The sequence below is a fragment of the Chiloscyllium plagiosum genome, unplaced genomic scaffold (assembly GCF_037043375.1).
Source record: "Chiloscyllium plagiosum isolate Xiang-an unplaced genomic scaffold, Cpla_swu_hap1 HiC_scaffold_34, whole genome shotgun sequence".
NCBI lineage: Eukaryota > Metazoa > Chordata > Chondrichthyes > Orectolobiformes > Hemiscylliidae > Chiloscyllium > Chiloscyllium plagiosum.
This window is the reverse complement of record NW_028270172.1, coordinates 18743033-18763890: the sequence shown is the minus strand read 5'-3', so window position 1 is coordinate 18763890 and position 20858 is coordinate 18743033. Positions and strand designations below refer to the sequence as shown.

General features: G+C 39.8%; 1 protein-coding gene across 8 annotated transcripts in view; it reads right to left on the bottom strand.

The window, feature by feature from the left end:
- LOC122564466 (uncharacterized) overlaps positions 1–20858 on the bottom strand; it is a 188334-nt gene that overhangs the window by 33486 nt on the left and 133990 nt on the right. For all 8 annotated transcript variants that reach the window (XR_015752832.1, XM_043719397.2, XM_043719398.2 and 5 more), the window contains 4 exons: positions 13108–13204; positions 12299–13025; positions 4959–5254; positions 1655–1760 (listed from right to left, as the gene is read on the bottom strand). Coding sequence is in view for 7 of the 8 variants with exons in the window: in XM_043719397.2 (XP_043575332.2) it covers positions 1655–1760; positions 4959–5254; positions 12299–13025; positions 13108–13204 (1226 nt within the window). In the remaining variant the exon portion in view is untranslated. The remainder of the gene's footprint in view (positions 1–1654; positions 1761–4958; positions 5255–12298; positions 13026–13107; positions 13205–20858) is intronic.

Here is a 20858-nt window from a genome sequence, read left to right as displayed (position 1 = left end):
TACATAATGAGGTTAAATCGGCAAAAGTGAACACTTGTAATTCCTTGTGAGTTTTATTAAGATTCGATGACATGCCATGACAGTAACATCTGACAGTAACATCAGTAAGATCTCTGGATCTCATGTCTGATTTTAAAAAAAGATTTCTGGTCCCTAGCCGGATTATAACATAAATTTGACAGTCTTGTCTGAGACTGTGGGGCACATGTAAGAAATAGGTTTGTTGTTGACATAAATTAGGTTTTGGATGAAGAAAGTAAATGTAATGTGATTATAGCCAAGTCCTTCAAATTCAGGGCATAATCTTCAAGCTCACCCACGCTTATTCATTAAAGAAGTTGACAAACCAAATAATGCATTCACTGGAATGTAAAGAGCAATAAGGAGGCATTACAGGAGTATCCATCAACTCCATAATTCTCCTGCCTTCTCCCTGTAATTGGCAGAAACATGAGCCATCACACTTCTTCCTAATCCCCTCCCCTCATTCACGCAGGTTTAATGACAGTGCTTCAGATATTGGGCTTCAAACTCGTTAATGTCTCCTTCATGCTTCAGGACCAGCCAGAATCAGAGATTCCTGCCCTCCTACTCTTGCTGCCCCTCCAAACAAAGATCCTGTCTCTTGCAGAGCACTAAGGGTGGGAGAGAGGGAATCCACAATTGGAGAAGCAGGAGAGAGACAGTCACTGATTAGAGCAACACTTCCTCCCAAAATGTGTGCTGCCCACATCAGGGGATGCCTTTCTACCACTACATGTGCCCATGATTCAATTTTCCCTGGTATTTTGGGGATTTCGGAGGCCTGCCATCCAATGTATTTTGTTCATTGACCTATCGGATTTAAAAAAATTTAATTTCATTAATTCATCATCTACATGATGATCACATGAATCCTTATAATCCAACTGTACTTACATTAACTGTAAAGATTTTACCCATTCAAAAGGCAATCTCCCCAAAATGAAGAACAACACAGAACTAATTTTAGCTGTGAAGGTGGCATCTTTGTTCAGAGAATTTTCAAGCTGTCCAGGTGATGTAATGTAAAGTACATCATGGAGCTGGTCAGATTGGGAAGCAGACGGGCTGTTAACCAGGAAAGCCTGTGGTTGAAGATTCCAACCCTGACCTTTGTTGTGAGTCCCCAACAAGTGGGAAATGCTGGTAGATGCCAGGGAGGAATCAGACCAGCAATTCAGAGGAAGGAAGGACCGTTGAAATGATAGTTTTGGAGAAGGACTGTTTTGGATAAACTAGAAGAAGGTTTCTTTGGCAGGCTTGGGGGTGAACACTGCTGCTCCTCCTGGCCCACAAGCAATGCTGGAAAGGCATCGACTCTGCCCTCTCCAGCTGCCAGATTTCCTGAGCCCTGGGTAATCTGGCCAGTCAGCAATTAGCTCAACTGATTACCAAAATATCAGGAGCAGAGACTCAGTTAGATATCACAATGATGGACCCACTCGTCCAGAGCAAGTTACTTGAGAAGCTACGAAACACTCCTTGGTTAAAACAGAAGCATACAGGTTGATATTGTATTTTTTTTTAATTGCCTGTACTTCTGTGACCTTGAACTGCTCAGTATGGAGAGGAGTGAGTTAAAGTGTATCTTTAAACATGAATCATTTACAGAAGGACATCAAACAGAACTGACCCTCCGAGGACTTCAGATTTGTAGATCGTATAGTAATTGTTGATGTGGGAAATGTTGGCTGAGACAATTCGATGTTCAAATGGAGCAGGTGGAGCAGGGCCATCATCTAGACCAGAAAAGACAAAAATATATAAGAGCATAAATACAATAAAATATGTTGAGGCCTGTGCAGCTGTATAAAGGAAAACAAAATCATAGGACACCAGAAGATTAACATTGACTGCTCATTAATGGAGTACCAGCCAAAGATTGAAAGCAAAGACTAGTTGGATTTATGGGGGTGAAAATTTCAAAACAGATAATACATACTGAATAAAATGTGCCCATGGTAAATAACAATTGAACTATCCATAACTCAACCACCTCATAAAGCAAATGCTACAGGAACAAGAATGGTAGTTTCTGCATCCAATTCCACATCAACCATCAGCCCTGATTTTAACCAGAGTTAGAGATCAAGTGGGCAGAGGACATGGTGTGTGCCAAAACCCTTTACCTCAACAACCCAAGTCTTGCTCTTCAATACTCTGTTAGGAATCATCAGCTGGCAAGTGGATGACCAGGAAATTCAGAATGGCGAGTGGCTTCCAATCAGCACCAAATGTATCGTCACCTTCAACGAGATAAATTTCAGGCAAGGGTTTGAAGGGTGTGTGGAAGGAAATGGGATGGAGACGGTGGCTGATGGAAGACCTAAACATTCTTGGTCAGTCCTCCGCGAGGAGCGTTCCTGTTCCTCCTGGTCCCACTCAGAAAATGGAAAAGTAAAAAGCTTACCTGCTGGTGCCATCTCTGGCTCTGAATCCTTTTTGTAATATCTTCAGTTAGCTGAGAAGTCATGATAACTTCCCAATCAGGTTTCAAGTTAAAATTGCAGCAGAGCCCACTCATTATGTCATTCCATTATTTAATAAGAAAGGTAGAAACCAGGAAACTACAGGTCTATAAACTTTTGGGAAGCTACTGGAATATGTGATGTTACATGGTTTCACATTTTTAACCTGAATGCTTAATTTATTTGAGTGTTTTGATTCAAGTCACATCACAATTTAGTCTTTAGGTTGCAAATTTGTTACCTGAATAAAATACCATGATTATTATTGTTATGATCAATCTGTCATTAAGAAATGAATGATTCTGAATTTGAATAAAATTAAGCTATTCAGAAAAAGCCCAGATGGGTTTGTTAAAGGTAATTCCAGTCCGACTAATTTGTTTTCCTTTTTTTGAGAAGGTCACTGATAAGGTTTTCGGAATACCTAGAGATGTTTATCCAGGATCCCTTTGACAAGGTTCTTGAAAGGGCATTCTCATTCTTAACATAATTGACAGTGCATGAAAATTGGAGGGATGTTTGGATTTAGGACGGACATTGTTTGAGAGTTTACCAAATCACTGAAAGTTAGTGGGCAGGTGCAAAGAGCACATGAGATAGTTTAATGGTTTATTGGCCTTTACCTCAAATGGGATGGAATAGAAAAGGAAGGAACTTGTGAGTTAGTGTTAGCCATCCTTGATCAGACCCCACCGAGGATTTTGAGTTCAATTTCAGGCAAGAATGTCAAGAAGGGTGTACTCATCTTGGTGGTATGGCACAGATTCTCCAAATTTATACCAAGACTTGAAGGGCTAAGTTATGAGGCCAGGTTTCATAGATTCTGCTTATATTACCCTGAGCTTAAAACATTTACGGATGGTCCAACTGATGTATGTAAAATACTGAAGAGATTCAATAGAGAATTATCTTGGATCAAACATCCAAGAACAAGAGATCACAATCATACAGTTATAATGAAGCCATTTGGGAGAGAAACACAAAAGCACTTTTTTGTACTAATGGTGGATATCTAGAATTACCGTTCTAAGAAAGGCTATGGTCAACTGAGCTTTACAAAATGAAGATGGGCAGATTTTTACTGTAAAAGGACATAATGGGAAGGAATGAAAAGTGGGTACAGTCATTTGAAGTTAACATCAACCATGATCTAATTAATTAAATAAGGTGCTGAACAATTTAAACATGCTCCTAAATACTGGTTACTGCTGGGTAGCTGGGGTTAAAATCATCGCTGATGGCAGGGCATTCCTTAATCGCAACACCTAACAATTAGCTTCATTTGTTTCACTGCTGCATAACTGGATTCTTTTATGGATTCAGTCGAAGGTCTCATTTTAATTTCAAACATTTTTTTGCCTTACTCTGTCCAATATTCCAATGAAAATTATAGATCAGACTATTTCCAACTTGATAATTAGCAATGAACTGAGATAGCTCTGATTCAGTTCTCTTAACTAGTTGGTCAAGACAGCTAAATGCAAACAGTAGGAATGGTGGAAGACTGAAGTGAAATGTGATTCTGGGGGCAGAGGAACTCAACAAGGTCAGGCTGAGGGGTCTGCATAAGAAGAGAAGAACAAGATCAGAGTTAACAGAACAACTAAGTTGAAGTGAGCAGGAGAAAGGGATGAAATGGCTAAATAACTCAAAAGAAGTATTTAGAGAACTGAAGGTGAATGAATTAAGAATGTGAAAATTTCCTACCTGTGTTATGTCCTAGATGTAGTGAAATTATCAACAGCTTTATTAGGAACATGTTTACTGTTTCACTCTACCTCATCCAGAAGTAGCTCCCTAAGATCAAGTGTTTGCTTACAGTGGTTTGTAACCCAATACATATAGCAGATAAAACTTAATATTTTAGAAACTATTCAGAGCTTAATTAATATAAAGGTGATAATACAACAAAAGGTAAAAATCTGAAACAAAAACTGAAGATGCTGGAAATAAGTCAATCAGCATCTGTGGGGAGCAAAGTGCATATACCCAGAAGTGGTAATGGCTGTTTTTTTGACTTTGCATCAATTTGATCTTCATATTCAATTTGCATTCCATATGTTTTGCTTCAGTGTAAGTCTGCAACTGCTTTACACCAGTGCTAGCCTTGTTCTGTGAATGCTGTAAGATGCTCACAAAAGTAGCTGCTTATACATAACCTAACACTGCACTGATTTCCTTCTCCTGTGAATCTGGGAAATGCATATGCGCAGGGGAGGAATATTGGGCCTATCCATTTAACTACAATGCTAGTGTAAATACAGACTGAAACCAGAGTTAGAACCAAACCTGACTTTGGAATGAAGAGCAGAAAGTTTCCTGACAGAAGCTGGTCTTGTTGTCCATCAGTTTAATGTCAGGTCAGGCTTTGATAACTGATTTACATTCCAGTATTTGGCATTGGGTCCGATATATATTTGATCTTATTAAAATCTTAGAACAACAAGATGTAAGCTGGTGTCTACTTGCCAATCACAATGTGTGGACACTCCTTGGTTGCTTGGTTAATTTCCTTCTGGCTAGCAGTGGATGTTGCACTGCCCAGACATGAGGCCGGTTCAGTTGTGTCTTCCTGGCTACAGCCTTTTTCCTCCACTCTGCTTTTCTTGTTGTCATCATTCAGTGAACTTTCCCCAGTCCCTCTTCTTTTATTGATGGGACTCAGATCTTTGACTGCATGTGGCTCAGTCTCCTGGGATGTTCCTTCCTCAGGGTCTGCTGCAGCTGCTAATAAAGCTTCAGCTTCTCTTTCGCTATCTTCATATCTTTCAAAAGTAACAAAGTTATAAAGGTTTTTTTTTCAAAAGCAAAGGCACACTATGTAAATCCTAATGTTTGGTCTCAAATTCTAGAGTGAGACTTGAACCCACAGACGATAACTTCAAAGTTAAGAGAACTACCAAGAGAGACTCAGCTGATACTTAGTGGTTAGAATATTTGCATTTTTTAACTAAATAAGACAAAGTGTTCACTTGCAATTTTGTTTATTTTCAAAGTTCAATTCATTTATGGTTTCAAAATAACACACATTAAGATGAAGAAAGACACTTCATCTCTCAATATTTCTTTGTTTCTCTCTTTTTCTCTCAGTCACCACCCTGTCTCTGTCTCTCTTATTTTCTCCTCTCTCTCATCTTTCCAAAGTTTCTCTTTGTCTCAAAGGCAGCAATAATTAGAGCGTTTAAAGGATTAATTTACTTTTGATGTTGTGAAATGTGTAAATAAAAACATTGTTTAAAACCTTACTTAAGACATTAGAACTTTGAAGTTCAAGGAGCTAAAATGACAAACCTATCCAAAAAGTCACCTAAGTAATTCAAATAATTTGTCAAGAAATCATAATCATGAAATATTTACATTTGATTATTCCATTATTCAGTGTTTATTAATTTGTAAATGGTTTTCCTGTCATAAACGGACATATTCTTACTCATTGGCAATATGCTGGGAGATATGAGGGCAGAACAAATGGTGTGGGGTGGTGTCAGGGGACATCCCCCACATTTTGTCATCACCATACATTTCTGCCAGCTGTGGGCAAATCGAAGGTTAGCTGTCCACTTGGAGCCCATTTGAGCCATTTAAGTGTCTGGTTAGGAGTCTCATCCCACTTCCACAGGCATTATTACCCATACTGAGCAGCTTGCATGCTGTCATATGGGGAGACTGTCCAGCAAAAGCTGTTTGTCCTGAACATCTCTTCTCCCTCTTTGATAACCCCTTGACCATTGAGATATTCTCCTCTCATAGCTGCAACCTCAGCATTGGCCACCACTGGTGGTTGTACTACAATGGCTGCTTAGCTACTGATCCTTTCATTTGGGCCAGCGGGTGTTTGAAGTGGCCAGCTATCTTAATGGGTCACAGCAGTGACGTCAGTGGCGAGTTAATTGGTCACCAAGGGCAAATATGTCTCCTGTGATGCACTACCTATTGTAAGCTACATTCAGGCCCCAGTGAGGGAACTTCAGCTGTTTCAGCTCAACATTTTTACCACTTTTTTTGAAGACTGCACAGCCCCCAGTGGCACTGGCAAGTGAGGTTAAGCAGAGTAAGATAACACAAGTGAATTCATGAATGAAGAAATGGTGCAGGAGGGAGAGCTTCAGATTCCTGTGGCACAGGAGGGACCCTGTACCAGATGGATAGGTCACACTCCAAGGGGCTAGGACCAATGTCCTTGTGCAGAGGCTGGTTGTGCTGTAGATCAATGTTTAATCCAAATGACAGGGGAAAGAGAAATTGGATGAAGCTTCAGTGATTACTGGGAGAGGCAAACTGTTGTAACAAAGAGTGATTCAGAGATAGGGTCAGACAGGGACGCAACAGAAAGGCGACTCAGGTGGTTTGGAATATAAGTGTGTAAATGTAAGAGCATAGTAAAAAGGATGAAGGAGTGACATATTACCTTATATAAAAACTAACGTCACCATAGTCTTACCAGACCATAGTGCAGCTCTCTCGAATGAGACGGTGATGGTTTAACCTGAGAGTCACACATCTCAGGTGAGGGTAAGACGTTGAGAAGGAGAATCCTTCACGGTAACTCAACTGGTGCAGGAATTGAACTGGGTTACAAACCAGCTATTCAGCCAACTGAGCTAACCAATCCCCATTCCTGAAGAAGGCTTATGCCCGAAACGTCGATTCTCCTGCTCCTCTGATGTTGCCTGGCCTGCTGCACTTTTCCAGCACCACACTTTTCAACTCTGGTCTCCAGCATCTGCAGTCCTCACTTTCTCCTAACCAATCCCCAGGCAATGACAAAGATCTGGCACAAACAGAGGGAAATTTTCTATTTCTAGGCAATGTATTCAGAAGAAACAAAGAAGAACCATAAGGAACGGCCTTGGCAATATTGATCAAATATATTGCTACAGCCTAGGTAAGGCCATGACGTACTTGAGAATCAGAGACAGACTCCATTTAAGTAGAGCTCAGGAAATGTGTGACCAAATACTGCAGTAAGAAGGAGATAATAAAGCATATTTTGCAGATGAATTTCAGCAAGATACAAGAACAACAGAGTCGTGATAAGAGGAAACTCAGATATTCTAACATAGACCAGAATAACAGTATAAAGGGCAAGATGGAGAAAGAATTCCTGAAATAGGCACATGAACTTTCTTAAACAATGTTTATAACCCAATAGGAACAGATGCATTGTGGGATGCAATCCTGGAGAATGAAGTAGTGCAAGCAGTGGTAGCTTAGGTGAAGGAACATTTGGAAAGAATGATCACAATATTATTAGGTTTAGAGTAATAATAGAAAAGGGCAAGGAACAATCAAAAGTAAACATACTCAACTGCAAGGAGGTTTATTTCAAAGAGTTGAAAATGGATCTGGCTGAGATACACTGGAAACAAAGAGTGATTAATAGAAATCCATCAAAGAAGAGATAATTTAGGCATAGACTGGAAACATTCCCACATAGGAGAAAGCAACAATGTCCAAAACTAGAGCTCTCTAGATAATTAAAGTGCAAAGATTGAAATGAAACAATAAAAGGAATCTCACACATGTGTGAAAGTAGATGAGGAGCAACATAAAATGGAAACTAAAGTATTTTATAAACATAGATATAATAAAAGGATAGTTAAAGAAAGGATAGATATGATTGGGGAACATGATGGAAGTCTTATTGTGAAGATACAGCTCATGGCTAAGACCTAGTGTGGGAACCACTAGACGTTTTCCTGTATAATAATAATGCGGGCTTGGGTAGATAGGCCATCATTTTAAAACTTAGAGGTTACACAAAACAGAAGATCAGTAGATAGTGAGGTAGAGAGTAACAGTCCTCAGGAGGCAAAAACTGGTGACGTGAATAGAAACCTGCAGAATGAAATTTAATAAAGAAATGTAATGTGATGCATTTTGAAAGGAAGAATGAGCTGACAAAACAGGAGAATAGAAATAGAAAAACAGAAAACAGTATCATCAAGTCGCACATTATCCTGACACGTTTCTCCTTTATCACAATGTCAAAATCATGGTACTCCCTATCTAACTGCATTCTATAAGGGCTGAATCAGTTAACAAAGCTATCTCACCATCTTAGGGTCAATTATTTATGGGCAATACACGTTGGGCTTGCAGTGATAACCACACTCAAGAAAACATAATTTTTAAAAAATGAAAGCAGTTTAAAAAATTATAAAAGTTTTAAAAATCCAAAGATGTACAGGTCAGGTGCTTTGGTCATGCTAAATTATCCTGTAGTGTCCAGGTATGTGCAAGTTAGTCAGGGTGTCTATTGGGTTATAGGGATAGGATAAGGAGATGTTGTTTGGATGGGATGCTCTTCAGAGGGTAGGTATGGATTTGATGGGCCAAGTGCCCTCTTTCTCCACGATAGATATTCTATGATTCTCGAAGGTACTGTTTAGGACATTTGAAAACGCTCAACCAATAAGCAGCAGCTAACAAAAGCTCACAATGAAATAGGAAACCAATGAAGCTTCTCTAAATAATTTTGAAAATCATTTCAGATAATATATTTCTTATCTGCCTAAGCAAAAATAGTACTTGCAATAAAGAAAACAGTGCAGAAATATTTTTTGAATATGCAATGCCTCAACAACAATCTCTGATGGAAGCATTGTACCCCTCGAAGAATCCTGAGGCTAAAATTCATGGTGCATTCAAGATACATCATTTTCACGAAAGAGGTAGCTGTGTAGAACTAATCTAATGCATCTGTGTCTACAATGACTAGAGTTAATTTATGATTGATACCCAGTTTAGTAATTAATGGAGCATGCCAGGAACAGCTATTACTAAGGCTGCTTCCTCTTCTGCAACCGTGCATGAATGGAAAATTACCAAAGGCTAAACCTGTCAGTGAAACAATTTTGATGAGCAGTGAAAATAAATGATATTGTAGCAGATTAGCATAAAATATTTCAACAATATTATAATGTGTCTGTGCTCTTCTTGGATCGTAAGACTGAAACAAGAATACAATATACAAGATCTAAGAGGTGATTTTTTTTTAGCACATCATATTATACAGGCTGCAAATGAAATGTTTCATTTCAAAACTCTGAACCTTAGGTGTGATTTTCCTTTCCCTGACAAGGGAAAATAATTGAGTGTGTCAGAGAGATACTCACCCTCTTCTAGCAATCATCTGTGAGAGAAGGACCAGGGGGCGCACTTCTTGACCCACTACCAATGTAGATTTGAATGTAGATTTCTCCAGCTTCCTCATTTCCCCTCTCCCCCACCTTATCTCAGTCCCAACCCTCGGATTCAGTACCGCCCTCTTGACCTGCAATCTTCTTCCCGACCTCTCCGCCCCCACCCCCTCTCTGGCCTAGCACCCTCACCCTCACCTCCTTCCACCTATCGTATTCCCAGCGCCCCTCCCCCAAATTCCCTCCCCCCTACCTTTTATCTCAGCCCGCTTGGCACACCAGCCTCATTCCTGAAGAAGGGCTTATGCCTGAAACGTCGATTTTCCTGCTCCTCGGATGCTGCCTGGCCTGCTGTGTTTTTCCAGCACCACATTTTTCAACTCTGGTACTCCAGCATCTGCAGTCCTCACTTTCTCCTAGTTGATCTTAACCCACTTCCAAGTAAGGTCCCTAAGAGGTCAATTAATGGTCACTTAAGGGCCTTGACTTGTCACCTCCCCGATTACCTACTCAAGCGGGTGACAAGTGTGACTACTTCCTGCCTGGGGAATCACACAAACCTGCTTATCAGGGAAGCCTCCAAATGCCTCAATTTCTGGGCAATCCAAGCCTTACAACCCTTCACTCCCTCAACACACCTCCTGTAACAACCATCCTGTGATCTGAGGATAGAGGAAAGATTCACCTCCTCACTGCTGGATCCCCTGTGTAATGCGCCTTGACCAGAGGCCTTTGTGACCCAGAATTTCCTCAAGCTCTTCAATAAGGCTAAGAAGCACACCCATGAAAACCATCAGCTTCTCATGAGCTGAATGGCACACAATAGTTTGAGTTTTCTTGGTAGAGAGGGTGATGCATTAGTTACCACTGAGCACATTTGCACCCAAACTTGAAAAAGGGAAAACTGTGCCCTGAGTTTCAGACACATTTTATCAGAATTATCAGAAAGGCTGCATTTTCTTCAGTATTTGCCTCCAAGCAAGAAAATAGTTATTATCAAAAGACAGTTTTGAAAGGACTGTTTTGTCCTTGATGTTGTAAAGAGATTTTGAAAAATGATCCTGAACTTAAAGTCATTTATTTAAGTATAGCCTTTGTGCAACATTGAACACTGTTCACAGAAACTTTAAAAAGAAAACTACAAATTAGTTGAATTTTCTTTTTAGTTTTTTTTTGTGTTGTAGCTCACTGTTTAAACCTATTCTCTAAATAGATGAGTCAGAGGATGTAGTGATTACTCTCTATTTAGTGTTACCTATTAACCTTGACTCTCTGTGGTATATAAGAGTACAAATTTATCTCCCTATCTGGTTGAGGGTCAAAAGGTTATTTTCCTAGAAAAAAATTAAAAAGCATTTAATTCCTTTCCTCTAAATAGAGCCTGCAATGACTTGTTCTCAAATTCTCTCGGTAGAGATACATTATGCTTAATAAAACTTAGTGTTAGTTACAACTGAATAATCATCAATGTACTAAGATAGCTGATCACCACTGATGTTATCTTAATTATTTTACCCTCATTGAGCCATCAGTTGAAAACAATTAGATTTTGTTAACCTGTTTCCAGAATGAAGCAAAACATTCTGTATATGAGAAGTACTTTTTTCCAATTAGATAAGAGTCTGAGAGCTATCTGTAACTTAGAGATTATTATTTGAATGGCTGGAAACTGAAAGAGGAGAACGTACAACAAGACCTAAGTGTCCTTGTGCTTCAGTCACTCTAAGTAACCATGCAGGTACAGCAGGCAGCAAAGGCAAACCGCGTGCTGGTCCTCATAGTGAGAGGATCTAAATACAGGAACAAGGATGTTTTACTGCAATTATACAGGGCATTGGTGATAACGCATCTGTAATATTGTGTGCAGTTTCCTTATCTAAGGAAGGATGATCTTGCTATATAGGGAGTGCAGTGAAGGCTTGGATTTACCAATTCATTTCTGGGATGGTAGATCGAATGAGGAGAGATTACTTGATTCGGATTATGTTACCTGGAGTTCAGAAGAATGATGGGGAAACTCATAGAAACCTACAGAATTCTAGCAGGACAGGTTAGATGAAGGAAGGATGTTCCCAATGGTGGGGGATACCAGAACCCATGGATCATAGTTTAAGGATAGGGGATAAACCTTTAAGACTGAGATAAGGAGACATTTCGTCACCCAGAAAGTGGTGAGCCTGTGGAATTCACTATTGGTTGAAGCCAAAACATTATATGTTTTGAAGAAGGAGGTAGATACAGCTTTTGTGGTGAAAGGGATGAAGGGATAAGTGGGGGAAGTTGGGATTAGGGTTTTAAGCTCAATGATCAACCATGATTATATTGAATGGGCAGAATAGGCTCAAGGAGTCGAATGGCCTATTGCTGCTCCTATACTCTATGTTTCTATACCATGGTCTCCTTTTGGAAATGGCTTTTTTCCTGGTTTGAGGAACCAGGTCTTTACTTTCTCATCTTAAAAATATGGAATGTTTCTTTTCAGGTAAGGAAAAATGTATGGAGAAATATCTCAACATGAAAGTAATACCTCCCTTTCAGAGTATCTTGCTCCACTAATTATATTAGTCTGGTTGTGAGATTTTACAATTCTTTCAAATTATTCACTGGAAATATCATTTCTTAAAATATACATGCTAATAGATAACCGGATATAAGAAAGCCTCTTACCTGTTTAGCAAGACTGTGCAATTTTTGCCATGACAAACAATTTCCTGATCCTCAGGTAGTTCATCTACCTGTGACACTATGTCCTTCACTTTGGATCTCTCAGCAATAGTAAACTCTGAGTTTGTGCTTTCAAGACTGGTGCCCTTGACCTCTTCATTGCTTCCATCATCTTTTATGCACTTGTTTTCCGTTTCTTCATTTTCTTCATTTATTACATTCTCCTTTCTTCCATCTGACTCTGATTCACTCATTAACTCTTTATTAATATTTCCATTATCCTCCTTTGTTCGCACATTTTCCAGGGACCTATTGTCTACAATTTTGTCATACATAACATTGTTCTTCTCTGTCCTTTCATCATTTTGTCTGTTGATCCCTGTTTGGGTTTCTGCACAGCTAAAACTCTTCCCAGGCTTAATGTCACATTGTTCCTTTACTGCTGTGTCTTCCTTATTTTCATTACCACCATAACTGTCTAAAATAGCTTCAGTAATCTCTGGAGCTATAACTGAGGAGGTACCTTCTGCCGAGCTGGTAGATTGAGGCCCATAGACACCTATGTCTTTCTCAAATGGCTTTCCTTTTAGTTTTGCAACACTTTTGTGTTTTGCTTGGCTTCTGATATTGTTCGGATCCTCAAAGAGACTTGTGTTGTTCGCATTTTCTTTATTTAACTTGTCAATCTTTTGATCACGGAAAATATCTCCATCCTCCTGATCAAATATTGCTAGGAAAACAAGATGGAGATATTAAACCGAATATTCTTTGCATGTGCACTGTACTGCACTAACAAGACTTTTTTTGCATACCTGTTGAATCTGGAGGCTTTTTCTTCTGTTGGGATTTAATTTCTTCAATATTTAGATTTTGCTTTCCTTTCACATCACCAGACTGCTGATCTTTCACCTGCACAATAGTAGGAGGTAATTAAATTTCATGTACACTTTACAGTAGACCTTAGAATTGCAACATTCCTAAATTTTCTCACTTGGTAATCCATTTTGATCTTTGACAAGTAAGATAAATCTCTAAAAACCTGAAGCAGAAGAAGAAAGAGTGGGGTTTGATGCCACGACTGAGTTTGGTTTCAAGACTGACTGGGTAATAAGAAGGCAAAGTCAAGAACTTTGATCAGGCTTAGACTTCAAAGTAACACTATTTATTATATATAAGTATTTAACACATGGTAATCAGAGATATGCCACATTCTGATCTTATAATTAACTATATAAGGATTGATCTTCCTTTGTGTGTTCATGATCATGTGCTCTTGAGTTGTTTTAAAGTTCTAGTGTAGCATAGTGTAGTTTTGTGTGGGATAGTGTAATGGTCCATTTTAACTCCATCCATGTTGTCTTATTTATGCTCAGTAATGTGCAGTGCCATGACATCATCACAAGGTTGCTCCAGGCTCCTAAAGTTCTTAGTCAGCTATTTTGCCTGAACTTTGTGTTCATCAAGGTGAGAGGTGTTGCGATACACTGTAGCCAATGTTTGGCAATAAAATTCAGCACAAAGCAATGCTGATTACATAGAAGTAACAATTCCTTTCACCTAACAATATCCATCTAAATTAAGCACAGCAAAGCATCTATTAACATATCAGCCTATGTTTTTCACTTTCATACATCAATTATTAAATGTAGGAAAATGTATTTAGCAACAAGTAATGGTGAACATATTTATATTGCGTTCTCTTCCCAACCCGAGCGTGAATGTCTGTTTTTCATTCATCATGTGATACGGGCATTGCTAGTTAGGCCAGTATTTATTGCCCATGCCTTGTTACCCTGGAGAAGATGATCATGAGCTGCTTTCTGAACTACTGCAGCCCTTGAAGTGTAGGTAGATTCATGGTACTGTTAGGGATTTCTAGGATTTTGACCCAGTGACAATGAAGGAACAGTAATACAATTCCAAATCATAACGGTGTGTGTTGGAGGCGAACAGTTGGAATTTGCAATGTGTTCCCAGGCACTGTTGCCCTTGTCCTTCTAAAGTAGTGTCAGCCATTTCTGGTGCCATTGCTGAGGAATGAATTCAGAATGTTTTAAATTATATAAATTGAGAGGAAAAACAGGATTTGGAGAACACTGCTGGGTAACATAATATAGCAGAAATTAAATATAATAATTATAATGACTAAGTGTCTCTTGTGGCTAAAAAGGCAAGGTTAAATTAAAGATGGGGATTAATTCTTTTCACTGACTGCTAGAAGCATCAGATATAGAATGCTTGAAAAATATGTGGATAATTGAAAGTTTATGTAAGGAAAATTTGATTTCACACTAACTAAAGAAGGTTTATGCCAAGAAATGGGAATGAATTTAATATGCAGGGCTTTAGATTGTTGAGAAAATATTGTTATAATAGAAAAAAGGACAGAAGGCACTTGAGACAATATCTTGGGGGATTTTAAAGGTTAAAGGATTTGGCTAGATGAAAAAAAACTCTCAGAGTTGGGTCAACAACAGGATTGCAAAAGTTTCTGAAGGCAGGTAAAGACAAGTTTTTGTTGTAATAACAGGTAGTTCCAACCTTCAATTATTAACTAGGAATGTGCAAATGGAAGTTAGATGATCAAAGCTAAACTGTCAATTGTGATAGAGACCACACCTTGGTACTGGTAGATGTTCCAACGACTAGGGTAGGCACTGCAGGAGCAGACTGACACTGGGGGCCGGGAAATATGGCTCAGTGCCATTCAGGTGGATTTTTGCTGCTTTAACACTGAGTACCATTTACAACAGGGATTTTAGACTGGAGTAAAATTGCCAAGCTCAGCAAAAAAAGACCAAGAAACTTCAGTTAAGTATTATTGTGCATGCAAATAAATCCAGTCATAATTTTCCATCTGCTTCTAGAAGTTATTCAAGCTGGGTACTCCCTTCGTGCACAAGAATGTATATACGCAGAGCAGTGAAGTAACTCCACAGAGGCTGGTAGCCTGTTGCCAAGTCACCCTTTCTTTATATGGGGAAAGTCCTTGACGCTGATTTAGCTCCCTCAGAGCCAGCTCTCAGAGTGAACAGGATGTCTGACATGCCTGTTTTTATCTGTCAGCCAGGGCTCCGTGATTGGGGCTGTTAACCTGGATCAGTTCATTACAATCATTACATTCCTCTCCTCTGAGTCCAAAGACATAGGCCAGTTCATATGTTTTTGTAGCCCCTCGTGGAGGGTTTTAACACAGGTCAGGTTCGTCCAACCCTGCCTCTGTTACAGATGGCACGTAATACACATCTGTTCATCTCTTGTACCCTGAGAGTTTCGGAAGAAATTTATTCTCTTCTTCAGGTGGCAAAGGCATTGAGGCGGTGACATCCGCCATGTCCATCTCATACTCTGAGGTCGCCTCAGCGCTTGATGGAGAGGGAGAACCCTTGGGTTTCGTCAACCTTTCCGACTGTTCTGAGGAGCCGAGCATGGTTTGCTACTGCCTGGTTTGTGAGTTCACCACTTTCATATGGTCCACGTGCTTGCTCAGGACTGTCTCACCTACACGAACTTTAAACGTCTCTGGACCTGACCGCACGTTGGCAATGCTTCAAACCCATGCAGGGTCACCTCTGTGGTTCCTGCATCAAACTTTGCCCCCTGAAGTAAACGGTCTCTCTCCCTTAGCAGAGTCTTGTGACTTGCACTGACATTCCTAGTGCCATTTAATCGTCTCCCCCTGCCAGAAACTTCACTTTCAGGGAAGATCAGATTTAACCTGGAGCAGAGTCTTCTCTCCATCAACAACTCTGCTGGAGTTATCCCTATAATTGCATGAGGGATGGTCCTATAATCAAATGGATACCAGGACGGTTTGGTGTTGGTTGTTTTATCACTTCCCTAAAAACTATGGCTTGCCTGCGCAACCATTTTCAAGGTCGACTCTTCTTTTAGGAGTAAATGCAAAAGTGCCTGGATGGATGCTAGGTTACTTTTGAACTTTCTGTAATAATTCACCAGCTCAAGAAAAGACCAAAGCTCTCGTACAGACGTGGGAGCAGGGGCACATTTGATTACCTCTCACTTTATCTTCCCGGTCTTGTCGATTCTGTCGCCCAAGTAGGTCACCTGGGGTCCATTCTAAGGCGGAAGCCCACCTGTGAGAAATGTCTAAAGCCTATGACTAATTTCTCTAAATGCTCCTTATTGGTCTTCCCTGTTAGTAGCTCATCATCTAGATAAATGGCAACCAGGGATAGACCTTGCAAAATGTTCTCCATCGTCAGCTGAAAAATTGCACAGGCTGACAATACTCAAATGGCAGTCTCCGATATTGTTGCAAACTCTTATGAGTATTAATTGGAGTATACAGATGAGAATCCTCATCGAAGTGCAATTACAAGTACATACAGCTCATGTCCAGCTTCGTGAAGGATAGCCCCACAACTAGCTTTACACATAAATCCTCTATTCAAGGCATTGGGTATATTCCCAACTGCGAAAAGCAGTTAATCGTTTGTTTAAAATATCCACAAAGGCGAACTGACCAGTCGGGCTTCACAATCAGTATGACTGGTGCTGCCTGTTCCATAAACTGGATTGGTTTCACGATTCTTTTGCTTTCCTGTCTCCTGATTTCTGCCTCGACTTTTGCCTGAAAGGCAAATGGCACTGGGTGTGCCTTGCAGAATCATGGAATTGCTTTCTTGTCAACATGTAATGTGGACTTGGCTCCTTTGATAGTCCCTAGACGTTCCTGACAAACTTATTGATATTTAATTATCAGGCAGCCATTTTGTAATCAAAACATTTTGAATCAATCTACTTCTCACGAGAGACTGGAATCAAAGTTGTACCCTGACTCTGTAGCCCAAATAGTTCACTAGGGGTCCCTTCTAAGGCATATACCCACCTGTGGAAAGTGAAGGGATCATGAAACTAGTCCAGTTTATGGAACAGGTAGCACCGGTCATACTGATTGTTCCCCAGTAAATGTTCTCAGTCTAGCCAAGATATTGTGCAAACTTAAAGACTGGAATCCAGAATGAATTTTGTTAAGGACTGATTCTGCGATCACTAAAATAGTTACACTGGTATCGACCTCCATTAGAACCAGGTGACCATTTAACCAGATGTTTTATTTTGATTGGTTCTGATTTGGATGTTGCTAAGCAATTTAACTGTCCCAACACAAATGTAGGTGGGCTTTCCAGGGTGTGCAATTTCCTGGATACTGACCTATTAATTCTCTTACTCAATTTAGATCTAATAAGACGTTTTAGCTGTCTCATGCCTGCATACCAGCAGCAACTACAATGACTTGCCTGCATGGATCCTGAAGAAAGTTTTAACTGTTTGGCCAAGGAATGGCATTATTTTGGGGGTTTGCTGTGGACTGAATAAGAGTCTCTCTGTTCAGGATATGTCCTGAGCGAGGTTATGCAACTGCCTTCACTCAAGTGGTGTTCCTGAAGATCAGTCGGACTGGCGAGGGTGCCCACTTCCATCGGGCACTGCAATTCATATGTTCCACTTGACACATTTTCCAATGATAAAGTTAGTTGTAGTGCCTGTTTGAAGTCCAGGTGGGTTTTAGCTAGTAGGTGCTTTTGCATGGTTACATCATTAATCCCACATACCAACTGGTCTCTCCGCATCTCACTTATGGTTGAAACAAAATCACATGCCTCAGCCAGTCACTTTAACCTAGTCAGAAATCCTGAGACATATTCCCCTGGTTCTTGAACTGCCGAGTAAAAATGATAGTATCTCAGAATGAGAGGAGGCTTGGGGGTCATAATATTCATCAATTAAATTAGTCAACTTTTAAAAGGTTTTCATATCTGGCGCTCAGGGAAAGTTAGGCTCCTAGTAACCGAGAAAGCTGCGGGTCCACAAAATGTCAGAAGAATTACTGATTGCTTTTCATCTGCCCCAATGTCATTTGCTTGGAAAAATAACACGTTCTTTCTACATAAGTTCTTTCAGTCTTCAAAGGTAGGATCAAACGAGTTAAGCTTCCCAAATAATGGCATGATGCCAGAAATGCTTACCCAACTCAAAGAGGACTGATGTGAGCAAATTTCTTCAGGAGCATGCTTTACTCTCGTCACCACTGAATTAACATCACAGAGGCCAGTATCCCATTACCAAGTCACCCTTTATTTAAATATGGAAGGTCCTTGACACTGATCCAGCTTACTCACAGCCAGATCTCAGAGTGTCAGGATGTCTCACACTCCTATTTGTATCTGCCAGATTAATAGCCCCAATCAGGGAACTCATATTCTACAAGGTCCACTTGGCTGGACTTGTTACAATCACTACAAGCATTATAAAAAAATGACCCCCCCACCCACGTGCAAGATGAAAGGAAAATAAAGATAAATTAGAGCTTTGTAGTCATGATAGAACAAAATTATGGGCTGACTTACTATTAAATTATACAATGTATTAAATGTATTCATACAATGAATCTACTACATAACTATAAGTTCAGTAGAATAAAACCACGGATGCTAAAATAGATATTAGGTAATATCTTTATTCAAAAGATGATAACTGTTTAAATGAGCTACAGATATGGTCATAGAATCAAATTAATTAAGGTTTGGTAAGTTTAAATACAAGAAGTACAAACTATAATTGCCTAAATAGACTGTTCTTGTTCTGTACATCATTACATTGTAGTGCGAAAACAATGGATCTGCCCCAGGTTATGTAATTACTTGTGGTTCCGAACAATATTTAGTGATTTATAGAGTTGGCACTTACAGCTGCACTGGATAAGTATTCCAACTGCAGTATAAACTGCCAGTCATAATCTGGGTATGTACGCCCTTCATTGACACAATCTGGAGATGAAGAAGGAAGCACCTCTAAAATATTGATCATCCTATAATTAACTAACAAGTAATGATATCAAAGTCAGAACTATCCCTTAGCAGTTTAACCATCTACATTCATTCTAAAAGTTTTTACTGAAATTTGGGACTGAACTGTATTACAAACCAGCAAAGTGTCAATTTTAGTGAATTTCATGAAGGGTTCCTCTTCATGAGCCTTAGCGAGATTTTCTGCATTTTTCTGGAACTCAAGAAACCTTACCTACGCACCCAGCCTTTCTGGCCCCCACTCAGTTCATTTCCCCTCTCACAAGTTTTAAGTACCCACCACTGCTGGGCCTTTTTGGAATCCCAGGACTGGTGCCACATTTAAAATGCCGTTGTGCATAAGGTCAAGCACAATCAGTCCAAAGCTGCCCTGCACAGTTTGTGTGAAATACCCAAGACATGGCAGACAGAAAGAAATTGGCACCCTGCTTTGCCAACAGGTTCTTGGAGGTCATGGTGGATGGGATGGTACATCTTCCATTAGGTGGTCTTCTTCAATTAGGTCGAGGAGATCACACCATTGGATCCTACAAGCCTGCCCCGAGGTTGATACCTGATTCAAAGGAATGCACAGCAATGCAGAAAGAAGATCAACAGGACCTTTGCCACAGTTCCAGGGTAAGTGCCACCATCTTCTCTTTTTTACTTCACACTCCTTCTATCTCTGCCTGCACCCACCTGTACTGCACATGGAGTAATTGTTGCCGGGTGTCCCCAAGATGTAGGGCCGCAGGAACAAGTGACGAGCTGGAATAGCCAGATAATTGCTCTGACTGTCACGTTGGGACTTGTCAACATGTAATTTCTATCAATTGGGTGGGAGAATGGGCAACAGCCCATCAATGAGGTCAGATTAAGTGATAATGATACGAATGTTAATGCACGCATGCATGTAAGCCCCTTGCTATTCACTAGTGCAATTCTTGTCTCACTGTTCAACATGTTTGAAGAGGGGGACTTTTGTTTTCGAATCTTATTGTTGCTGATCTCACCCAATATTCCCAACTTTCTCACCAAAGTCCATGTCATTTAGGAGCTGGGAAGATTTTGTTATTGGATCCAACATTGGTTAATCTTTGAGTGTAAGGTCAGCATCATCTCTTTCATGGCACAGTCTGTCCACAATACAGTTTTTAATGATGCATTAAACGGGAAAAGGTCAATCAATACTGACAGAGAACGACAGAACAAGTAGTGAATGGAACAGATGGTCATTGCTAAAAATAATAAAGTTCACAATACTCCATCGGTAATTCAATATGTGCGCTCAAACCTTCTGGCAGAACTTTGAGTCATTTTCACATCAGATGCAGTTTTAAGCAATTCATAGATTCTCTCTAATCGTTAGTTAATATACTTTAAGAAGGAATAGACTGGAGTTGGTTTCTGGTTCAAAGCCATCTCCTTCATTTAACCACCTAATGTTAATGAAGCAATACTCCTTTAATTAAAAACAAATGTTCACTTTCTTTCATTGGATGTAAAAGAAATGGAATATTTAAAGCTCTTTGACTAGAGTTTGTTTTCAGGAGTTTCCATTGAACTAATCTCCTCAATAACAGATTTGGAGCAAATTTGTTGCAAAATAATAAAACAAAATTGTGTTTTTTATTTTCTCTCTTAGCAATTTTCGTCCTTCAGCTGTCATTGATCAAGACTGGGATACATTTAGGTGAGAGTTGACATCTCAGCACTTTGATCAAGTGGTGATCATACTCTTTTTGGCAATC